General features: G+C 38.1%; 1 protein-coding gene across 4 annotated transcripts in view; it reads left to right on the forward strand.

Annotated features, from left to right (window-relative positions):
- The window catches only part of ARHGAP28 (Rho GTPase activating protein 28), a 143629-nt gene that overhangs the window by 73691 nt on the left and 45925 nt on the right, over positions 1–24013 (forward strand). For all 4 annotated transcript variants that reach the window (XM_079783398.1, XM_079783397.1, XM_079783399.1 and 1 more), the window contains 2 exons: positions 7376–7593; positions 9568–9785. In XM_079783398.1, coding sequence (XP_079639524.1) covers positions 7376–7593; positions 9568–9785 — 436 coding nt within the window. The remainder of the gene's footprint in view (positions 1–7375; positions 7594–9567; positions 9786–24013) is intronic.

Raw genomic sequence — 24013 nt, forward strand, 5'->3', positions numbered from 1 at the left:
ATTAATTCTCACATGAGGAATGAGGATATTTTTTTCCATTGATTTTTAGAGAGAGTGGAAAGGATGGGGGGGGTGGAGAGAGAGAGAGAAGAGAGAGAAGCATTGATGTGAAAAAGACCCATAAATTGGTTGCATCCTATACACATACCTACAGGGAGCAGGGATTGAAACTGCAACCCAGGTACATGCCGTTGACCAGGAATCAAACCAGCGTCTCTCCAGTGTGAATGCCAGTGCTCTAACCACTGAGAAACACCAGCCAGGGCTGATTAATATTTCTGTTAGATAGGACAAGGCTCTCAAGGTCTGACCAGTTCTAAATGTTATTACTAAATGCTATTCTTGCTAAACATTAAAATGTAGCACAGTATTTTGTAGATGCAGATGGGAACAGGAAGCTCTTGACAGGAACTCAACCAAATAAGTGAGTCAACTGCAAAGAAGAAATCAATATGTAATTGACTAAATAGTGTATATAAGCAAAGGCTAAGCCTCCCTTTGGGGAGACAGCTTTGAATATGTCTCCTTGCTGCAAGTAAATAAAACTACCTTGCAACAACCACTTTGCATTCGTATTTTATCGATTAAGAAATGGAGGCACAGAGATTCAATAGCATGTTCCAGGTCATAGATCTTGGAAGTGGCAGAGCCTGTATTTAAACCTGGACCGGCTGGCTTCAGAGTTTTCCCTCTAAATCTCTATATTACATTCCTTCTCTGGGATAAAAATATGTATAGCTCTATGCAGATATGCAAATATCTGAAGGGACTTTCGAAATTAAAAAAGATTACTGTAGGGAAGACATTTGGACAACATGGAAAAGGTTTGAACTTAAATCCTGGCTCCTCTATCACTAGGGTCAACTAAAGGTCATTGGCATCAATTCAACACCAATAGGAATCCCCAGTTTGGAGTGTGTTGAAGAGGAAACTTTGTTCAGTGCAACAGCTCAATTGTAACGGAGTAGGGCTGTGAAAACAACAGGGCTATGGGACAGCTCAGTTGTGATACAGCAGGGCTGTGAAAACAGAACAGCTGTTAGGAGGCCCTGGGGTGAGGCAGCCCTGGGCAGGGTGGCCCTGAGGTCAGGCCCCTCTCCTGCAAGACAGTTCTGCTCTGCCCTGCACTGAGTCTCATCTGCTCTTCTCAGGTCTGCTCTTCCCTGCACTGGTCTGTCCTGCTGTGGTTCAGCAAGACATCTTTGGTGTTTTGTCTCCAGCCAGGGCAATGAAGTCTGAAGTCTTTGGTGGAGAGGGAAAGTTCACTCTCAAAAGCCAGAGGGGAGCTGACTTATATAGACAGAAATCCCCACCCCTAGTCCCCGATTGGTCTGTCCTCATGTAAATGAAAACTCCACATTCTTCTAGTTTGATTGGTCCAAAAGGCACTGACCTGATTGGTTATAAAGGAGCTGCTCTGATTGGTTGGTGAAAAATCTGATGGAGATATAGCTGCACAGCTCCGATTGGGTAGGGAAAGACTCAGTCTAGGATTCCAGGAACGCCTTTGTAAGTGCTGGCTCCAATGGCAGGAACACAGTGCAGGCAGGTAGTTCAGTGCAGAGGCAGGTAGTTCAGTTCAGGCTTCTCCCTGAAGTGCAGCTTGAATGAGAGGCTCCTCTGTAGAAATGGCTGTGTTGTGTGTTTTTTAAATGTGTGCTCAGTTAGTCACCTAGAGACCTTTTTAATACGCATCTTCTTTCTCATGGCCCACACTAGTCATTCATTCAGCAAATATTTCTGAGTTCCTGATATTTGCCAGACACTGTTCAAATAGGACAGGCATTTTTCTCTATATTCTAGTGAGGAAAATAGTTCTAAAAATTTCAATAAGTGAATAAATTAATTATATGTGGTTGATAAATACGAAGAAGGAAATGTAGAGAGCTGAGATGGTGGATAGCTGGAGGAATGGTATGTTAGCGTGGCCAGGAAAGTATCCCATGAGAGGTCACATTCAGGTTGGGAGCTGAGTGATGAGAGGTATCTTGCTATGAGATTGCAGGAGAATGTTTCAGGCAGAATAAAACAAAAACAAAACAAAACAACAACCAAAAAAAAAAAATACAGTAAGATAAAATGTCCTAAGAGAAGAAAGAGCTTGGCTTTTTGGGAACTGAGAAAAGATTAGCATCCTAGTTTGGGGCAATGGGGGGATAAGGACATATATGTAATACTTTAATCAATAAAGAAATTAAAAATAAATAAATAGATGGCCAAATTAAAAAAAAAAAAAAGACTGCAGAAGAAGTTCCAGCACAGAACATGCTGAGCCATGAAGTCACAGACTTGGCATTTTATTGTAGTTGGAATGGGAAGGTGTGTGTCCCCACTTTAGTCTGGGTAACTGTTTCTTTCATTGTATAATGAGATGTTTAATACTTTCTTTGGCTACTTAATGTAAGTATCAAATGGGGTTAATGTAATGTGCATGACAGTAACTTGTTATATGTGATATTCTCTATAAAATAAGAGGTAAAATCCATAGAGTAATAATTTCTTGGCAAGAAGTGTGGCTCAGTGGTTGAGTATTGACCTATGAACCAGGATGTCATGGTTCCATTCCTGGTCAGGGCTCGTGCCCAGGTTTCAGGCTTGGTCCCAGTGAGGGGTGTGTAGGAGGCAGCCGATTGTGATTCTCTCTCATCATTGATGTTTTTATCTCTCTCCCTCTCCTTTCCTCTTTGAAATCAATAAAGACATATATTTTTTAAAAAGAATTATAGTGGTTAAAATATTCTTTCAAAAATACACAGAACAATTAAACTTGTGGTTAGACAGAGCAAGTGTTATGTAAGCAAATACAATTTTCAAAAATTATCATTTTTTAACCCTTTGCACTCACTTGCTTTTTTCTCGATTCCTTTATTCTACTCGGGATTTAATTTTTTAAATACCCCAGATTTTACAAAGCGCGGCAGTAGAATAAAAAACTGGAGTTTCTTTTCATACAAACTTATTTATTTGGATTTTTTTATATTTCAAATTATTGATACATTCAAAGAGTAATTTTTATCTCGACATCCGAGTGCAAAAGGTTAAAGTGTTCTGTGGGAGTTAAACAAAATATTTATAGTATTCTCTGGGAGTTTCACTTCTAGTTAAGGCATAGATTAGGTTGTGGCAGACTAACTTTCCTACTGTAACAAGTAAAGAAAGAAGGATAAACGTTAAAATCATGTGTTTGGCTTTTTTTAAAATAAAAACTTGAGTGAAGAGGTGTGGACACAAAGAAGTCTAAAGGAGGTAAATTCCATGGGGGGAAGAGCTTTCCTAGGTGAGCAGAGCCTAGTGGTCACTTCCCTCCGTGGAATGTATCTCTCCCTGAGTCTGTGCACTGCTAGGCATAAGATCACACCCGCATAGGTAGAGGGACTCTACTGGGGTGAGGAGGCACCAGTGGAGTTGTTAATGGCTGCCTGCACTGGCTCAACTGTTTGGAATTTGTAGAAGTACCAAATGCAGAGCCAGTTCTCCACACCTGATAGTTCCCCTTGGGATTTTTTCGCTGGGTGTGCAGCAACCCAGGAGGCAGGGGGCTGAGCTCTACAGCAGAGAGAGATTTCTGTAGTCCCATGGCGTTATCCCAAAGTCCTCTGAGCAGTAGGAACCTATAATACAGACAGGACAGATCTCCCCCTTGAAGGTGACCTAAAACTCAGCCCAGACCCAACTCAACTCCTGGTTGGGTTGAGGTAATCTGTGCTCCACTTCAACTATCAGACAGAGGAAAAGGCTTGTGTTTCTGGAGGAAATTATGATTAACTCCGGTATTCTAGAGTTCTTTTAAAAACAATGTCTCCATACAACACGAAGTTGTAATTTGCAATGGGGAAAAAATGTGACCCATGGGCAATTAATTGACTATATTTCAATATTAACAGACACACTGATGGCACAGATGTTGACATTAAGAGACAAGAACTTTCAAATAATAACAAATATGTTAAAGAAATTAAAGGAAAAAAAGGATAAAAAGATGAGTAATGTCAACATAGAAATAGAATCTCTCAAAAGAACGGATTGGACATTCATGATGTAAAAACCCAACAAAATCAGAATTGAAGCATTCATTGGATGGACTTAGCAGACTGGACACATGGAAGAAATGAAAAGTGAGCCAGAAATCAGGCAATAGAAAAATCTCTAAACAGAAATACAGAAAATGGGTGGGGGGAAAGGCAAAGCTGATTGTGAGGGATATTTGGGACAATATCAAATGGCCCAACAGTCCTATTTTTGGAGTTCCAGAGAAAGAGGAGAGAGAATAGGATGGAAGACATATTTGAAGAGAAAATGGATAAGAATATACCAAAATTGACGAGAGATTCTATAAGCTCAGTAAACTTAAAGCAGGATAAATGTAAAGAAAACCACAATCTAGGCATATCATACTTAAACTGCTAATAGTAAAAAAGAAAGAGAAAATGTCTTTAAAGCAGCTACCGAAAAAACCAAAATTTAGAAGAACATCAATAAGAATTGTAATTGTCTTCTTATCAGTATCAAAAATCCAGAAGACAATGGAATGACATCTTTAATTAAAAGGATTTTAAAAACAAACAAACAAAAAAAAGCTTGTCAGCCTAAATTTCTATGCCCAGTGAACATATTCATTAAAAATGAAAATGAATTAAAGATGTATTCAGAAAGAAACCTGATGGAATTTGTTGTACCAGCAGATTCAACAGTGCAAGAAATGGTAAGGAGAGAGAGAAGAAATGCTATAGGAAGTTCTCAAAACTAAAGGGAAATGATCTGTTACGGATACATGGACAGGAAGGAAGGATTAAGAGCACAAGGAAGACTGCTTATTTAATTTTTTAAAATATTAACTTTTAAATAAAAACAACAATGATAACTGTTGTGAAATGGAGACATGTGAAGAAGCAACATTATGACAACAGTAACATAAAGAGGAGAGAATTATACTCTTGTAAGTTATTTTATTTATATTGTTGAGGAATTGTAAATTTTTTTTTAATTTTGAAGCAAATTTATAAAATCTTATCATTTTTCATAAATAGTTCAGTATATATTTCTAAAATTTAAGGCTCTTTACCCAATCTGAATTTAGTTTTCTCCAGAGTCTAAATTTTGTCATTTTTCAAGCAAGGTTTAGTATAAGAAATACACATTGTAATTTTTAACTGTGTTTCTTAAATCCCTTTTATTTATTTTAAAAAGGGATAAAAAGAGGAATTGTAAAATATTAATTAAAGGTAGACAGTAATAAGTTCTAGATCTCCAGTAATCATTAAAATAGAATACAATTTATTCCTTAAAAGATAATTGAGGAAAATACAATAATAAAATGTATTTTTAAATGCCATTTTGAAGTTATGGTAGTTAGCATGAACTTAAAATCTAATCTTAAACCTAATGGTGTTTTTCCCAAAAATAGTTGCTCTGTAATACATTTGCATTATGTTTTCATGTAATGTTTTCCTGGTATTGTTATGAAATTAAAAAAAAAAATACCAACAGCTGACAAAGCTTAGACTCTATTTATCCTAATATGGTGAGGTATGCAACGCCAGATTAAAGCTCATCGAAGTGTTGGATGAGCCCGAGGATCACAATTACTAGTATGTGATGCTTCAAAAATGGAAGGTCATGGTCCCTACTCCCTGTGACGAAGGAGGAAATATTTGTATCCTTAATTAAAAAAGTGAGAACTCGTCCAAATGTGCTTATCCAAAAAATGCTGTCTGTGTACTTTGCCAAAAAAGAATAGTTGATCATTGCAATTAAAGCATTCTTTAGGTGGATTGTCTCAGATGAAACCAGCATGTTACTCAGATGCTCATGTCTGTATTTCATGTCTGTTTCCCCAGCCCTCAGCAGTTTTATGATAATGTCTTCTAAGTATACCCTTTGCCTCCTCACCCCAGTAGGGTCCCTCTACCTATGCAGGTGGTGATTCTGTTCTCCCTGAACTGACCAGGGGTCTCTGTGCTGCAGGTTTTGGTCCCACTTCCCCATTCGAATATAGGTTTTCTTTTGTGTGTGAGTTTTTGTTTTTAATCCTCACCAGAGGATATTTTTCCATTGATTTTCAGAGAGAGTGGAAGACAGATAAAGACAGAGAGAAACATTGATATAAGAGAGATACATTGATTGGTTGCCTTCTGCATGCACCCTGACCAGGGCAGGGATTGAGCCTGCAACTGAGGTATGTACCCTTGACCAAAATCGAACCCGGGACTCTTCAGTCCATAAGCTGGCACTCTATCCATTGAGCCAAACCGTCTAGGGCAAGGGTTTTCCATTAAATATTATATATTGTTTTCTGTCACTATCTCATCTCAAAAGGCAACATAAAAATTTTTTTCAATTAAAAAAATTCTGGTAAAGTACACATGAGATAAAATTTACCATCTTAATTATTTTAAGCTTGTATGAAGTACATTCACATTGTTGCACAACCATCTCCACCATCCAACTCCAGAACTAATTTCATCTTGAGAAAATAAAACTTGGTACTCATTAAGCAACTCCCCATTCCCTCCTCCCCCAAGCCCCTGGAAACTACCGTTCTACTTTCTGCCTCTATGAATTTGGCTACTCTAGGAACCTCAACTAAGTGGAGTTTCTAGTATTTGTCTTATTGAGCCTGGCTTATTTCACTTAGCATCAAGTCTTCAAGTTTCATTAATGTTGTAGCATGGAGCAGAATGTCTTTCCTTTTTAAAGCTGAATTGTTTGTATTATATGCCATATTATGTTTATCCATTCATTCAATGACAGCTATTTGGGTTGTTTATACCTTGTGGCTTTTGTGAATAATGCTGCTATGAACATGGGTGTACGAAAAAAGTCTTTGAGACCCTGCTTTCAATTCTTTTGTCCTTTTACCCAGAAATAGAATTGCTGGATCATATAGTAATTCTATGTTCAAAATTTTTAGGAATCTCCATATTGTTTTCTACAACAGCTATACCATTTTACATTCCTACCAACAATGCACAGGGGTTTCAGTTTCTCCACATTCTCATCAACATTGTTGTTTTTGTTTATTTTTTGTGACAACCCTAACAGGTGTGAGCAGTCAACCTTTTACCTCCTCTGTCATCATCTTAGATCCTTTACAGAGACAGACTATGTATATTTTGACTAATGCAAATAACTTTATACTTTATGAATATATGAACATTTAAAAAGTGTTTTTGTGGTAAGTGCTGAATGGCCGCAGAGTCATTATGAATTAGAGAAGGTTTAAAAAAAAAAAGGCCACCACTGAGTGGAGATTTTCCCCTCTAACCCCTCTCTTCCACACTAGCCTCATTTCTTCACTGACTTTAAACCTAAATTGAATTTTGTGATTTATGACATAAAAGAGACTGCTTTTAATTCACAGATATTCTTTCCTCAGAAAATCCATTCCTCGCTGCCGAAGAATTAACAGGATGCTTTCCAATGAATCCCTACATTCTCCTGCGTTCAGCCGCTCCAACTCACAAGCCTCCGTGGACAGCGCCTCTATGGACAGCGCCTCCATGGAGGATTTCTGGCGGGAAATAGAAAGCATTAAAGAGAACAGCATGGGAGGGCAGGAAGAGCAGGCACCAGCTGAGGTCAAGCCTGTGGATGGTAAGTGCGAGCTTCCTTTTCTTACGTGCTGACTTACTTTCTTTGTATGCTCTCTCTTGTTCTGTCAGCAGGTAAAACTCATTTCATTAGTAGTTTAACAAATGAATTTAGTAGAATTCAGCATATCAGCTACCTGTTCCCACTGATTTATATCTACTGGACTGACTCAAAGTGGCTTCTTTTTAAAATATATATATATATTTTTATTGATTTCAGAGAGGAAGGGAGAAAGAGAGATAGTTAGAAACATCAGTGATGAGAGAGAATCATTGATCAGCTGCCTCCTGCACACCCACACTGAGGATTGAGCCTGCAACCCAGGCATGTGTCCTGACCAAGAATTGAACCGTGACCTCCTGGTTCATAGGTCGATGTTCAACCAATGAGCCACGCCGGTCAGGCAATTCCCTTTTTAATATGGTTCACCAACAACCTTACTGATGTGGTGGGTTAGTACAAAATGGTACAACTTAGGTTCACCTTTGCATTTTCTGTTAAAGGACAGTTTATAAAGCAAACGAGCAATAAAAACAAGAAAGAAAATGAAGATTTGCCTCGCTAAGATATTGGAGCTTGTGAAGCAGCACATTCGAGGCTTTTGTTCACAGACCAGTGCTGCAAGCATGGTTTAAGACTACTAGACGGATATTTTGACAGGCATTTACGAATCAGTCTAATCTCCTCTTTAGACAAACCTCATTCAGGAATGCCTGTTTAGCGTAGCTCCCAAAATTGTATATGCAGTGGACTTGCTGTTATAAGATGTTGTTATTATGAATCCTTTCTTATTTCTGTACCTCTAATTTACAATAGCAATTGATTCTTATTATGACTAATTTTGCATTTTTTTTAATTGCCTTCTGAAAAATGGAAAGATTACCTAATGTTCAGAATAAGGAGAAAGTAGGAGAACAAATAACTGTTGAACCACATACTCTGTTCAAGGTTTTTTACCATTTATCATAACTACGTTGATAAAACAATCCTCATAGCCGAGTAAAAATTTGTTATTATTACCTCTATTTTGCCAATAACACACTGAAGCCAAAAGATATCTTTTTTTTAATTTCTTTATTGATTAAGGTATCACATATTTGTCCTCATCCCCCCATTCCCATCCCAAACCCCTCCCCACACATGCCCCCATCCCCCTGTTGTCCGTGACCACTGGTTAGGCTTATATGCATGTGTACAAGTCCTTTGGTTGATCTCTCCCCCTTTCCCCCACCCTCCCCTACCTTCCCTCTGAGGTTTGACAGTCTGATCGATGCTTCCATGTCTCTAGGTCTGTTTTTGTTCATCAGTTTATGTTGTTCATTATTTCCCCTAGATGAGTGAGATCATGTGATACAAGAAATACACTTATAAGAACCGAAAATGAGACAAGCAATAATGGTTATGCTGAGAGGCAAATGAATCAGTCTGTAGTGAGTTTCTTTCTGGGCCAACAGTTCTTTTGAGTCCCAATTTCAATGTCAAACAGTTCCTTATGTGTACATGTCAGCAATGATATTTCAGTTCTGGATGGTGGACAAATCCATGTATCTAGTAAATAGTAGCATTGGGATTTGAACTTGCCTTTGAGTGATTAAAAGCCCTTTTGGATGCTGTTTAAACCCCTATTTTTCTATTACGATTTTAGTTTAAATATTCATATTTTTTCTTCTTTTGAATTGATAGTCCAGATATAGCTTATATTTAATTGTCTGGCCAAGAAAAAAAAACCTTACTCAACCTGCCAATTAACCTTATTGTACTAGAAAGTACTTTAAAATTTGGCTTATTTAAAAAATACAATAAAAACCTTTCATTAATTTTAATAGGCCTTTTGTATAATTTTGGGAAAAAAGGACAGTCTTAATATCTTGATTATTGATATTTCTTATTCACAGATGTGCACAGACCTACAGATATACACCTCATCCAGTCAGACAGAGAATGTGCTAACCTCCTCTCGGTCATGTTATTTTTCAGAAGGAGAACTTGAAGCAGAGTGGTTGCAAGATGTGGGTTTATCAACCCTGATCTCAGGTGACGAAGAGGAGGATGGCAAAGCCTTGCTCTCCACATTGACTCGAACCCAAGCAGCTGCAGTGAAAAAGAGATATAATACTTACACTCAAACCATGAGAAAAAAGAACAAGCAATCTGTCAGGGATGTCAGAGACATCTTTGGAGTCAGCGAATCTCCTGTAAGTAAGGAACATGGCTCAAAAGGTTTCCTTTGGTTGGGGAAGAAGGTGAAGGAGGGGAACAAGGAAAACGTATCATCCTCTAGGTTTTAAAGAAAACTAAAGCAGACAGCACAGTCCGAAATTTTACAAATTTGAAACGTAAGCTATCGTTCCTTATCCCGTTCATCAATCTCCCTCAACATTCAATGTATTCCTTTCTTCACTGAAGTTATAGAATAGCTTTTTGGCAACAGGGCAAGTCTTTGTGGATGGGCTACACGGAGCCTTTACTTCAATTTAAGTGCTAAGTGGAAACAGGTAAAGGAGCCCTGGTAAAGTGGCTCCAGTATCATAAGCAAGTCTGGGTGGTTTGTTTTAAATGGAGGTGGGGGTGGGAGAGGAAGTAGGATAGCCTTTATGGTCAAATAAGTTAAAAAGGTAAACAATTGAAAGGTCTGAGCATTAATTAAGTAGGAGACAGGTGATTCATAAAAAGCATAAGGGAAGCATGACATGTGTCATGAGGAATGGCTGGTTGAAATTCCACCTTACCTGAGAGTTCCAAGGCTACACTTTTACTTCTGAGGCTGTGAATCAGGTTATCCTATTTCTATGTCTGTTTCATTGTAAGCTCTGCCTTACAACTTATTCATTCATTCATTGCATCATTGCAATGTTGTATCGCATCATCATTGATGCAAAAAATAGTTATTGGACACATTACCTGTGCAAGGTCCTATATTAGGTTCTATAAGGATGGGATTCTTAGAACTTTGAGGGTGATTAGTATATAGATAAAAGGAAACTTTATATTCTGCTGCAGTTACAAATAAATTTCCTTGGGTAAGTTAGTTAGTCATCTGAGTAAGGTTTTTCATCTGTGTAATTATAATATCAATAATGACATAAATTTCAAGGATATTGGGTAGCAAGCATAGTTGAAGCCAGTTTCCGATTTGAGTTACTTTAGGTTGTCTATGTCATATCTTCCCTTAGATATATTAATCACATTGGCTAGTTGCCAGGGAAGCTCACATATACTTTGTTAACCTTTGCATTTGTGCTAAGAATATCCTAGAGTAGCACTATCCTGTAGAACTTGCTATAGTGATAGAAATGATCTATTTCTGTGCTGTCCAATATGGTAGTCCCATTCACATGTGGCACTAGCATTCGAAATATGGCTGGTGTGACTAAGGAACTGAATTTTTATTTTTATTTCCTCTTAATTGACTTAAATCTAAATAGTTACATGTGGCTGAAAGCTAATGAATTGAATAGCACAGTTCTAGAATCTTCTATATAATGATATACCTTGAAGTAAGTGTGTTTTGAGTTCTGTGATGTTTCAAACTACCTGAAACCTATGTCATTCCGGATGGTGAGATTTTCTACAGCTGTAATTAAATAAATAAAGGTGATGCCCACAACTTAAGGCAAGGGCTCCCGCCACAGGTTCCCGGCGAAGATGTCTATCCAGAAAAGGTGTACACTGCTGGTTTAAATTCCCTGGGTCATTTTTCAGTTATCTCCCAGATCATCAGGAGAGAGTCCTGAGAATTGGGCTTCATGTTCTCCTTTCCACTTCTATTTCCAGCTACCTCAGACAAAGGTTGTTGCTCTTCCCTGTAAAACTACAAAATAGCAAAGGGCCTGTAGGCTTCTCCCAAATCCTCCAGTTACTCAAGAAAATGCACAGCTGGCCTCTTTAGGGTTCCTCACACTTTGGATAGATAGTAACAGGATCAGGGAGGGAAAGAGATCTTTTGGGGCTCCTTTCTCTTCTTTCACTTAGATCCTGAAGGGAAACATAAACTAGGCACTTCCCCATTGGGGCTTTAGGTATCAAAATGAGTCTTTTATTTTTACCTCAAATACAGGTGCATAAACTGTTTGGTGTTCTCAGCTCCAGAGAGGGCCTAAGACGGTGCCTCTGTGATGGTGGAGGTGGCCAGGGAGGGGTGGCTCTTCCTCCTGTCCTCTTCCTCTTCTCCCTTCCAGTCCTGCTGCGGAAGCCCCAGCCCCAGGTGAATTGAGAATGGGAATGAGGCAGGAAGTGTGGTCGCAGGTAAAAGAAAGGCCAGGTACTCAAGAAGCAGAGGTCTTGTGCTATCCTGGCAAACGGGCCTCAAAGTCAGTGAAAGCCTAGCATTGTATATGCTGCTTAAAAATGCAGTTGTTCTTTGTCAAATTGTAAAAAGCAACATTTTTTTTAAAATATGTATATTTACAATATATAAAGCCTAATGATCATCTTTGCAGATTTTTCCCCTCAGTATCTCTTTCTCCAAGTAAAGAGATGTGCAGGTTTTTGAGGAATGTACCTAAATCTTTCAGTTTCGTATTTGAATTTGACAGCATAAATATCAATTCCTCCCCCTCCTTTTTTCCCCCCAAGTATCTGTCCTGACCTGTCTCTTTGTGTCTCCTCCTCCTCCTCCTCCTCCTCTTCCTCCTCCTCCTCCTCCTCCTCCTCTTCCTCCTCCTCCTCCATTTCACTCCCCCTCCCTCTCTCCCTCTCATATCCTCTACTACTCTTTACTCTTTTTTTGTTGTTTTTGGCATCATTTATCTACATTAATAGATTACCTAAATTTTTCCATTTTGCTTTCTTAATGAAACTTTAACATAATTTTCATAGGATAATTTTGCATTAATCTTAGGCATATGAATTTGACCTAACAAACTTACCTAGTGGAGATATAAACTCAATGATTTGACAGATAGATACGTAGATTATACTAGTTGTTCTCTTCATTTTTTTGCACATAGAATCCTATGCTCAAAATAATTTTTCTTCAGAATTTCGGAGATATTTGTCCAATATCTTCTCTCCTGCACCATTGCAGCAATATCTATATCAATCTCATTTCTTTATATGCAGGTGTGGAAGCTTTTTAAATTTTATTTTTATCATTGGAAGCTTGAACTTCTACCTGTTTTACCTTTTTGAAAAATGCATCCTGGTTACTAATAACTGAGCTCTTGCAATCTGAGAGCTCATTCATTCTTCAGGTTCTACATATTTTCTTCTAACATTTAAAACAAGTATTGATTCCGTTCATTTTCTCATTTATCTCCTTTTGGAATTCTGTTAGATGATTTGCTGTATTGTTTGGATTGAACCACTGTTTCTCTTAAATGTTCTCCTATATTCCAAGCTTTGTTTGTGTGTGTGTGTGATCTGCCTTTCTTGATATCCCTTCAACTTCCTTTTTATGTTAGTAATTTTCCATGGTTATATGACTACTTCTGCCTTTCATTTATTTAAAAAGATTTAACGGTCATTTTGTTAGTTTATCATAGGCTCTCCTTGCCCTTGACTTGCCTGGGGGCTGAGGATCAAACCTGCAACCCAGCCATGTGCCCATGACTGGGAACTGAACTTTTGACCATTCGCTGTGCAGGCCGTCGCTCTTTCCACTGAGCCAGGGCTATTTTCATTCTTGATATGTACCTTTTTTCTGGATCAGCATTCACCTTCTGCACATTTTCCTCCTGTGGAAGCTTTGTAGTTTTTTTTAAAAGCTTCCTGTACCTTTTTTCAGGCTGAGGTTTTCCTCTATTCTTATCAAACCATTCTTGCTTGCTTTTAATCTTCCAGGAACATTCAACAGTTCTCTTCTACTAATGGAAATGTTTAGTGGTTTCTAGATCTACTCTTTGAAAAAGGTATCTCTTTTGACACTTTTGAGTGATTTATAGGGAGACCCGAAAGTGGTATGTATAATTCGCTATCTTGATCCAACTCTCCTATGCTAATTCTTCAGTAGTATTTGTTTCTTTCAAAAAATGTTTTTCCTTATTATAAAAGTAACATATAATCTTTACTAGAAGCTTAGAAAATATAGACAAGCAAGGTAAATTATGACTATTTCTATGGGTCCAAATAAAATTTTATTATTTCATTAAATATACAATAAATTTAATTTTCAATGGAGTTCTGACCATAAAGTAATAGAATATTTAACCCTTGTTTTGGTAGAGCCATTATATACTAAATCACAAATATTAAATCAACCTCTGGACACATAACACAAGGTCTACAGTCTTCTTCATCATGAACAAAATTCCAGTGCCTAATACATTTTTGTAATATTCAGAAGATGTGAACCAAATATTTCTTTCAGTAATATTTGAGAAAAAATTCAGTCTAATTTATTTCCACTTTCATAATTGATAAACAACTGTTAAAGGTGATACTGACTTATAATTGACCATATAAATGTGGTCATACATTCTGTTTTAAATAACGTATATACATATACACATTTGACTGCATGTAATGGAAAACCCAAGAAAGCATGAGTTATGCAAATATAGATTTGTTTTTCTCTCTTTAAGAAGCTAAAGGTAGATGATTCTTTTTCTTAGCATTGACCCAGCTTCCATCTATATTTCTATTTGTGTTTCATATGTGGCCTTCATCCTTTTGCTTACAAGTTGGTTTGGCCACACCATGTTAGTGTTCCTGACAGTTCCTGGAACTTGTACCAATGGCTTCTGTCCCTCTGACCTGCTTTCCTGGAAATCTGATGTGGTAGAATTCCATGTACCACCTGTTGCCCAGAACTGTTATATGATCATCTTTAGTTGTAAGGGAGCCTGGGAATTCAATTTTTTTTTAGTTGGACAAAAAAAATCCTAAAAAAAGTCATCCTGGCAGGCACTGGCTGATCATGGCTAAATGCAATGATCAGTGCAAGGTGGTCATATGTATATATAGCTCCACAAATATGTCGGAATATACACATATTATGCAAAACACATAACTAAATGCACAATGACATTTGGGAGAATATACCTGAATAAAAATGCACTCTCATTTTTTTCAATAGCCAGATGATTTTTGTTGTATCCCAACTCCTCTTTTGGATGCGACCCTGGATGAAGAAGGGATATCAGCAATTCCTTCCAGAAATGGTCTACTGGTAAGATAAGCAAGGGGAGTTAAGAGTAAGCAGTTTAGAAAACAGTAATTATTTCAATGCAATCAGGAACACTTGAGAAAAATGCCTGCTTATAACAAGAAAAAGAAGACTCTTAAACTCAGGAATGAATAATTAACTAGTTAAAACCACAAATAACTATATGGCCTACCTGCACCTATAACATCAGAAACAGCCACAGCTGCAGCTACAGCCACAACCATAAGGCAAAATGGGAGGGTACATCATCAGCTAAAATTTTGTTCTCTTTGCTGAGCGCATAATGGAAAATCTTACGCTACCCTCCATGTAGCTTTCAATATTAATTGATAATTCTCACCATAAGACATATTTTGACATTTCAGTTATTTTCTAAATGTAAATATTTGGGGGGCGGGAGTAGCATGATAGCATCTTAAACATATTGCACTAAGTGGGAAAAGGTGCAAGGTGCACTGTCTGGCACAGGAGGTAGATAGTTGTCACTGTGTCACAGGGCGGGAGCTACTTCATTAGAGCACTCCTTGTTCGTTTTAGTAGAGTTTCAAAGAGAGCTCACCTGAGTTTATAACTGTCAGTAAAGCTATCTCAGTAGAAGGCTTTACTTTTGTGAGATGAATCCATGCCATGATCTGTACCGCTTGGTGTGAAGCTGATCCTCTTATTGAAGTGGTGCACCCCGAGTAGGAAAAGTAGGAGGTCATGGGTTTACTGATATCTTTCTCCACTTGGACTCAGGGCTGCAGAAAATTTGCAGTGGGAGACTTTCCTCTTATACTTCAATATGTTTTCTTCTCGCTAGCTCTGCTTTTCTCCCTTCCTAGCAGAAGAAGGGGGATTCTTTACTATTCTATGAATAATCCCTGTACCACCTCTGATCTGATGAAGAAGATGACGAGAATGATGCTTGGTCTCTATACAGTTTATTTTCATCTTCTGCATATTTTGCATCGGGCACTTACTCATGGGTTACTCCTGGTCCCTTCTGAAAGTCTGCTGTAGGGTTTGCATGTGGCCAGTTTGTGTTCTGACTGCCCTTCTGTGACTGAGAGTAAGCCAAGGTCTGGAGGTGGAGTCTGGGCAATTGCAGCTGTGAACAATCCTTTTTTGTAGAAGTTGTCTCTAATTTTTTTTCTTATTGTATTTCTCATAAGAGTGCTCTTTTCAGTCAGAGGTTTTTCAGTTTTCTGTTGGGCTGGAAGAAGGTGTCCTCTGGTTTCATGTTGTGCCCACAGTGCAAAAAGTCCTGGATACCTCACTTCCAACCAGGAACTTGCCTCAGGGTTATTTGTTCTTCTCTGCCTGCCCGGTTTTTCTTCACAGCAGCCACTGCCTCTCCCCTCCGCCAGAGGAGGAGCAGAGTAGACACTAATGTGTTTCCAAATAATGGGTTCCTGTGAGACTTTACCCCTACATTTACTAACTCTCCCTACATTTTGATTGCCTCCTCTGCACCTCATAGGTAAGGGAGGGTTTCCTGCCCTGATAATAGGTTAATAGATGTGGTTGAACACATGACACCTGACACTGGACAGATAAGATCGACAGCATCTTATTAGTCACCTATTCTCACAGCCTGGGGAAGGAGGCCACCACACACCACACACAGCCACACGTGGAGTGCACCTGGAGCAGAGTGAACAAGAAGGGCTGCAGGAGGTAGGCTTAGCAGTAACAAGAGTGGGGTGCTGCCTGGTTCCCATGAGAGGATGTGATTGGCTTGTTTGTATAATTTCACAGCTGGCAAGGAACTGAAACCCACCACTCAGGGATAATGAGGAACTATGTCTGGTACCCTGGATAAGGATCTTTGTCTGGCTGGAGTACCTTATCTTGGGGAGCAGAATGGGAGGGGAAGTTGTGGTTAGGTCACTTATGGCCTTCCCAAATTTTCCAGTGGTCAAGGCAACACTTAACAGTGGGCCTTATGTTAGGCCTTAAGCCACACTGACACCCCGACACCTTGCCATAGACTCTCATGCGTAGTCTGGATTTATTTTATTTCTTTTCTCTTTCATCACTTTTATTTTATCACTTTTATTTCAATTTCTTGAAGGTCTTATCCCCTTCTTTTAAAGGTTAATCAAGGGGCCAGTGTAGTGCCAAACACATGAACAAACTTCTCCCTGAGATGGAAGAGAACACTTAAGTTTCACTCCAGCCACACCCTGAACTGCTCACAAGTTTATAGAATGAGAAAGCAAGTACAACTGACCCTTGAAGATATAAGTGACCGGGCAGTTCCAACTCCTGTTGTAAAGGCTCAGTTGTACTGGTCTTTCTCACAGGAGGAGGAGGAGACCTAGCATCACAGAATGACTTCAGAGAATAGTAAAAGTATTAATTTGCCTAATCACATATATTACAAAATGTTACATCTTCTTAGCAGATTGTACCTTTTATTTTTTTTTCGAAATAAGAATTTATTGAACGATAATGCAGTTACAGATATTGCAGCAGGAATAACCAGAGACAGCTAGTAAGAGCACAGAAGTATGGAGTAAATCTCTGTCCTAACATGTGGTCTATCTTTGTAAATGATCCTGTGCACTTGAGAAGAATGTGTATTCTGCTGCTTTGGGGTGAAATATTCTGTGCCCAATTAAATCCATCTGATCCAGTGTGTCCTTTAGAGTCACTGTTTCCTTATTAAGTTTTTGTCTGGAAGATCTAACCAGTAAAGCGGGGTGTTAAAGTCCCCTACTATGACTGTATTGTTGTCCATCTCTCCATTAAAGCCTTCTAGAAGTTTTTTTTATATATTTAGGTGCTCCTATATTGGGTACATATATGTTGTTTACCAGGGTTATATCATCTTGTTGGATCGATCCCTTTAGTATTATGTAGTGATCTTTGTTGTCTCTTGTGATGGCCTTAGTTTTAAAGTCTATTTTGTCCAATAAGAGTATTGCTACTCCAGCTTTTTTTCTTTTCTATTTGCATAGAAAAAAAATTTCCATCTCTTCACTCTCATCCTATATGTGTCTTTTGTTCTAAGGTGGGTCTCTTGTAGACAGCATATAGTTGGGTCATGTTTTGTATCCATTCAGCTGTCCTATGCCTTTTGATTGGAGCATTTAATCCATTTACATTTAGGTTTATTATTGATAGGTCCTTATTTATTGCTATTTTAATTCTGTATGGCTAGGTTTCTCTCTCTGTTTCTTCTTCTCATTACAGCAGTCTCTTTAGCATTTCTTGTAAATGCTGGCTTGGTGGTGATGTACTCCTTTAGCCTTTTTTTTTTTTTTTTGGTCTGGGAAGCTCTTTATTTCACCATCTATTCTGAATGATAGCCTTGCTAAAGTAATCTTGATTTCAGATCCTTGCTTTCTGTTACCTTGAGTATTTCATGCCATTCCCTTCTGGCCTATAGAGTTTCTGATGAGAAATCAGTTGTCAGCCTTATGGGAACTCCTTTGTATGTAACAGTTTGCTTTTCTCTTGCTGCCTTTAAGATTCTCTCATTGTCTTTAATTTTTGGCATCTTAATTATGATGATGTGTCTGCGCATAGGCCTGTTTGGGTTCTTCTTGCTTGGGGTTCTCTGTGCCTACTGAACTTGTGTGACTTTTTCCTTTACCATGTTAGGGAAGTTTTCTGCTATTATTTCTTCAAACACGTTCTCTATCCTTTTCTCCCTTTCTGCCTCTTCTGGCCTACCTGCTATTTGAATATTGTTACATTTCACATTGTCCCATAGCTCCCTTAAGCTGTCCTCCTGTTTTTTAATTGTTTTTTTTTTCTTTTTGATTCTCTGATTGAATGATTTTTTTCAATCTTGTCTTCTAATTTACTGATTCGTTCCTCCACTTCCCCTAATCTGCTGTGTATTCCTTCCAATGTATTCTTTATTTGTGTTATGTCATTCTTTATCTCAGACTGTTCTTTTGTTACTATATCTTTTTTCATTATGTTGAGCATCTTTACCATCATCACTCTGAACTGTTTCAGATAAATTTTTTATCTCTGCTTCATTTATCTCTTCTTCTGAAGAATACTCTAGTTCTTTCATTTGGGGGTTGTTTCTTTGTCTCCTCATTTTGGCTGTTTTTGAGTTTGTGACTGTGTATTAGGTAGATCCTCTTTGCCTCTCAATCTCTAGTGCAGGACAGTGTTAAAGGCTGTTTCTGACTCATTAAATCAGGCATAGAGTCAAAGTCTCCAGAGACCACCTCTGTCTATAGCATTCCACTTGAATTGCCCCCCAGGCAATCATCCTCAGGTGTGGCCAGAGTTTTTTCAACAGAGTAGGGCAGTTGCTTCTGCCTGGAGGCTAATTGTTATTTTTAGTCTCTTAAGTGGCCTCAGGGCAAGGTGTTTTCCAATAGGGTGGTCAACTGTCTTCTCTCAAAGCAAGGCAAATGTCTGTGTGCTAAAGATGTCCTCTGCTGCATGTGGGAATGACTCCGCCCAGGAAACTGGGAGTGTCTGCCTTCTGAGCTCTAAACCCCCCCCACCCCCCGAATGCCCAATCCTGGCTTCTACTCACACAGCTCCAGTCCACTCTGTCCTCCCTCTGCAGAGCACAAGGTAGGCAGCTCCACAGCGAATTTTGTGTGTTGGCTCTTTAAGAGGATACCTGAATTTTCATTTGTCATTCCCTGGCAGCCAGCAACCCCGCTGCTTTTCATAGCCAGATGTTATGGGGGTACCCTTCTCAGGTGTGGTGCTCTCTGCTGGGGGGCCCAGCTTGGGGATTACATCCCAGAGTTCTCAGTGGCAACCCCCCACAGCTGAGATATTTCTCTGGAACTTCAGTTGCTGTATCTATGCGGTTTCTACTTTAGGTCCTCGGGTATCAGGGTTCTCTCCTGCAAGTCTTCTGTTGATTATTCTGGAAGTTTTTCTGTATTTTAGTTGTAATTCCAGTTTGTTCCTGAGAGCATGTCCGTGCAGCATTCACTTACTCTGCTGCCATTTCCTCCAGATTGGACCTTTTATCCTTTCAGCATATCTGGCAGGAAATATCTCTGGATACTAAAATTTCATATCTACAAAGCTTAAATACTAACTTGATGAGTATCAAAATGCTAGGCCTTAAGTCAGTTTCTTTAAGATATTTGTAAATATTAATCTATTTGCTTTTACATATAATGTTATTGTTGAGAAGTCTGATGCCTCTCTAAATCTTATTCTAGTGTTTATATCCTGCTTTCATTTTCATATTTCTGGAAGCTTTTTAGGTTTATCATTTTTGTTGGAGACCTGGACTGTCATCAGGATATGAAATATTTTTTTTCATTCTTATCAGCACTCAGTTTTTTGTTTCTGAAAAATGTTCCTTTCAGTTCTGAACATTCTATTCCCATCATTTTTCTATTGTATTTTTCTAATTTTCTCTATTTTTCATTTCATTGCTTGCATTAAACTCAGATCTCCTAAGATTTCTTTTACATTTTACATGTCTTTTTTTTCTGTTTGTTTTGTATGCTAACAACAAAGATTTTGTCTACATCATTTTGTAGATCCCTAATTCTAATATTTGCCCTGAGTGGTTATAATTTAACTGCTATTAATTTTTAAACTCAATTATTTGTTAATTAAAAAGAACTCTTCCTTTTTTACTGATTTCCCCTTTATTGTTATAGATAATTCCTGATTTATGGATACAATAGCCTCTCAAATCCCTCTGAAATTTTTAAATCATTATAAGCTGCCTTCTTGTCTCTCAATTATCTCTTTCTCCCAGAGTGTTTATATCACTATATGTCTTTTCAGGATATTAATTTTCTCCATGGCTGACTTTTTAATGTTGATTTTCTCCAATGACTGGTGATCTTTGGTGATTAGTTTATATTTATTAATGAAGTGGGTTGATTAATTAATGACTTAGGGCAGTGGTCGGCAAACTCATTAGTCAACAGAGTCAAATATCAACAGTACAATGATTGAAATTTCTTTTGAGAGCCAAATTTTTTAAACTTAAACTATATAGGTAGGTACATTGTTATTAACTTAATTAGGGTACTCCTAAGCTGGCCTTTGCTAAAAACTCAAGGGGCCAAAGAGCCACATGTGGCTTGCGAGCCGCAGTTTGCCGACCACTGACTTAGGGTATGTCACTGCTATATGATTTCGTGTCATTGTATAGCTATTTTCCCAATTAACTCTTTTTTGAATAAGAGGAAAAACTTTGGATCCTGTATAAGTCAAGCAAGTATGAGAACCGTGCATGAATGGAAGTGAGCTTAACAGCACATGCATTAGTACACACAGACACACACTGCACACACACATACACATATATACACCCCTCTCTCTCTCTCTCTCTCTCTCTCTCTCTCTCTCACACACACACACACACACACACACAACACACACACACACACACACACACACAAACACACATCTTTAGTGCCAAAGGGAGAACAGTGAATGACTTCATTTTCTCTCCTAGACAAAGCTGATGTTTTCCTTTTATTTTCCCATCCATGTCTTTTGTGGAGGTTCAGAGAGACCTGATTAAATGAAAGTCTTCTTTGGTCCCAGCACTGGACATCTTACCAAGGCAGGTAGCTTACTTCACTCAGAGTGTCTTTCTTGGGTTCATACATAGCTGCTGCCTGCTGTTCAGTATAAAGGGGCTGCTGGGAGGTTAGCCTGGCCCCTCTGTTCAGAAAACACTTTACAGGAAGTTATCCTGGCCATTACCCTGGGGCCCCTTACTGCCCTTTAAAATGTTCACTCTGAGCTTTGTTGTTTATTTGTCTATTTGCTTTTTGTGGATCTGTTCTTTCCTTGCCAGCAAGATTGTCTTATGCTGTTCTGAGTCTGAGAATTTCTGTACAGTTATATAATAAATTACTTACTTTTTACTTTCCACTCTAATTTTGAGTGATTGGGAGTGGTGCACCCTTAGTCCTCCATCCTCACCTAAGTTTTCTGATAGTGCCTCCTTAGCATTGTTCCCACTTCAGTATAGGTATGTGTTTTTGTTGTTAATGCAATATATATACTTTTGGAGAAAGAACATACAGAGAAGCAAGATGAAAAATAAAAGTTTCTAAGGTCTCATATAAATGTTTATGATTTTATTAACATCCTTTATATTTAATTTTGCAAAAGTTGGCTTTCGTCAGGGAATAGAATATTTTCATATTATTTTGGGGAATGCCATGGTATTGAAAATGCTGTTAGAAATCTTAGAGCATAAAAGCAAGAGACCTACAAAGCAGCCCATGACTGTCAGAATAGACTCCAAATACACTTCCTGCTTAATGAAAACCAGAGCATCTCCAGTGTTCTGTGACTGAGAATGAAATATCTGTGTAGGTCATATGTGCTTGTGAGATAATCTAATGTATTTTCAATCTTATAAATGAAAAAAACTGCCTATTCTTGCTATTCATTTATAAATCATTGCAGAATATAGTCATGATGTCTGATATTAAAGCAACATAATTTTATCACTAAGTTGCATGACTTATAGCTACAATTAGAAGTTCATTTTCATTAAAAAATAAGAAATCTGTAGTTCTGAAGTTTCACAAGGATCTGCCCTTTATTTCATTCATTCTGGTCACAAATCAGTGATTCCTTTCCATCTGAGAACCGTTTTCTCTCTTCAGTTTTTGGGGATTGTCTTCAGTTATGTCTTCATTTTTCCCACATTTTCTATGTCCCACCCCTCTAGAACACAGATTAAATGGTTGTTACTTTGCTTGAATTGGAATTCAATATCCCACAATTTTTTATCATGTTAGTTTATTTGCTTTGTGTTCTAGATTTCTTCTTTATGTTCAAATTAGTAATTTTTTCTTGGTTGTTATTGTATTATTTTTAGCTGGTCTCAAACTTTTTATAAATTTTAGCAAGATTATCCTTATTTCCCAAGAACAACTTTTTTTGTCTCTGATGTACTCAGTAGTATAGGTAGGTATAGGTTCTTAACTCATAGCAGTGATCCATAAATCACTGTGAAGATAAGAATTCAGTTATTTTAAGGAATCAAATTATTCTGATGTGGTCCTTTTAATGAGGTATAATTCACAAACAATAACTGCATACACTTTAGGTATATAATTAAGTTGTTTTAACAAATGTTTGCACCCAAGCAACCACAATCAGCCAAAATTTCTATCCTCCAGAAATTTCCCTCAGACCCTTTCCAGTCTATTGTCCTCCCACTCCTGCAGAGGCGAGCCTGGTTGTGATTTCTAATACTATATTTTCTGGTGTATAAGACAACTGGGCGTATAGAAGATTTTCCTGGGTTAAAAAGTCGTCTTATATGCCGGAAAACACGGTACCTTAAGTTGGTTTCACCTTTCATATAAATGGAATCTATACTAATAAAAGAGTAAGGTGCAAATTGACCGTACCTTTGTGATGATCACCAGCCAATCAGGAGTGAGTATGTAAATTAACCCAACAAAGATAGCGGCAACGCAGGCGTTCTATAACGTCTCAGCCGCTCCGGGCCTCTGGGCAGCCTGGGAAGGCAGAAAGGCGGCTCTGGGCCGGAGCAAAAAGGCGGCTCCCGGCCGGAGTGAAGGCAGTGCTGGCAGCCAGGAGAAGGAAGGCCCATTCTTGCACAAATCTTCATGCATCGGGCCTCTAGTTATAAATATTATAGGCACTTTTGTACTGGCTTCTTTTACTCAAAATAATTTTTAGATTAATCTATTTGTTGTTTGTATTAGAAGTTTGGTATTATTATTACTAATGATATTTCATTGCATAAATATACTACCTGTTGATGGACATTTGGGTTGTTTCAAGGTTTGAGCTATTATGAGTAATGCTTCCATGAATATTCATGTAATATGAAGATTTGTATATTTTCATTTCTCTTGGGTAAAGATGCAACGTAATTCATATTTTTGGCAAACACAGATACCCACAGCCCCATCAATCATAGCTCTTAAAATCAACAAGGACTAATTGCATAAATAAAAAATAACTAAATTGTATTGCTTTTTTTTAACAACAAATACTAGGTGGGGTTTTTTTATGTGTATTGTAAGTGGAGGATGTTCTCAACTAAACTTTGGTCCTTGTGGGTGAGCTCATAAAGAAAAATAAATATTTTTTTTCAGCATTTCAGTATCAACTAGATATAAATATTTAGTTTTCTCTAGTTATTTTCCTAATGTAAACATCTGTGTAGAGAACATGTTAGGTTTTGGAATGTGAGGCAGTAAGTGGTGCAAACAGTGAAATGTCTGCCTGAGTGTGGATACCATCTGGTCAGGGACGTGCACATGTCTCCTCAGGTGGCAGCAAGTATCCTCAGGTTTTAGGATTTGCCTCCAGTGCAGGGAGAGCTTCTGATCAAGACTATGGGTCCTGGTTGTTTTCTCCTGTTCAGCTCCC

Source organism: Cnephaeus nilssonii, assembly GCF_951640355.1.
Source record: "Cnephaeus nilssonii genome assembly, chromosome: 11".
Taxonomy (NCBI): domain Eukaryota; kingdom Metazoa; phylum Chordata; class Mammalia; order Chiroptera; family Vespertilionidae; genus Cnephaeus; species Cnephaeus nilssonii.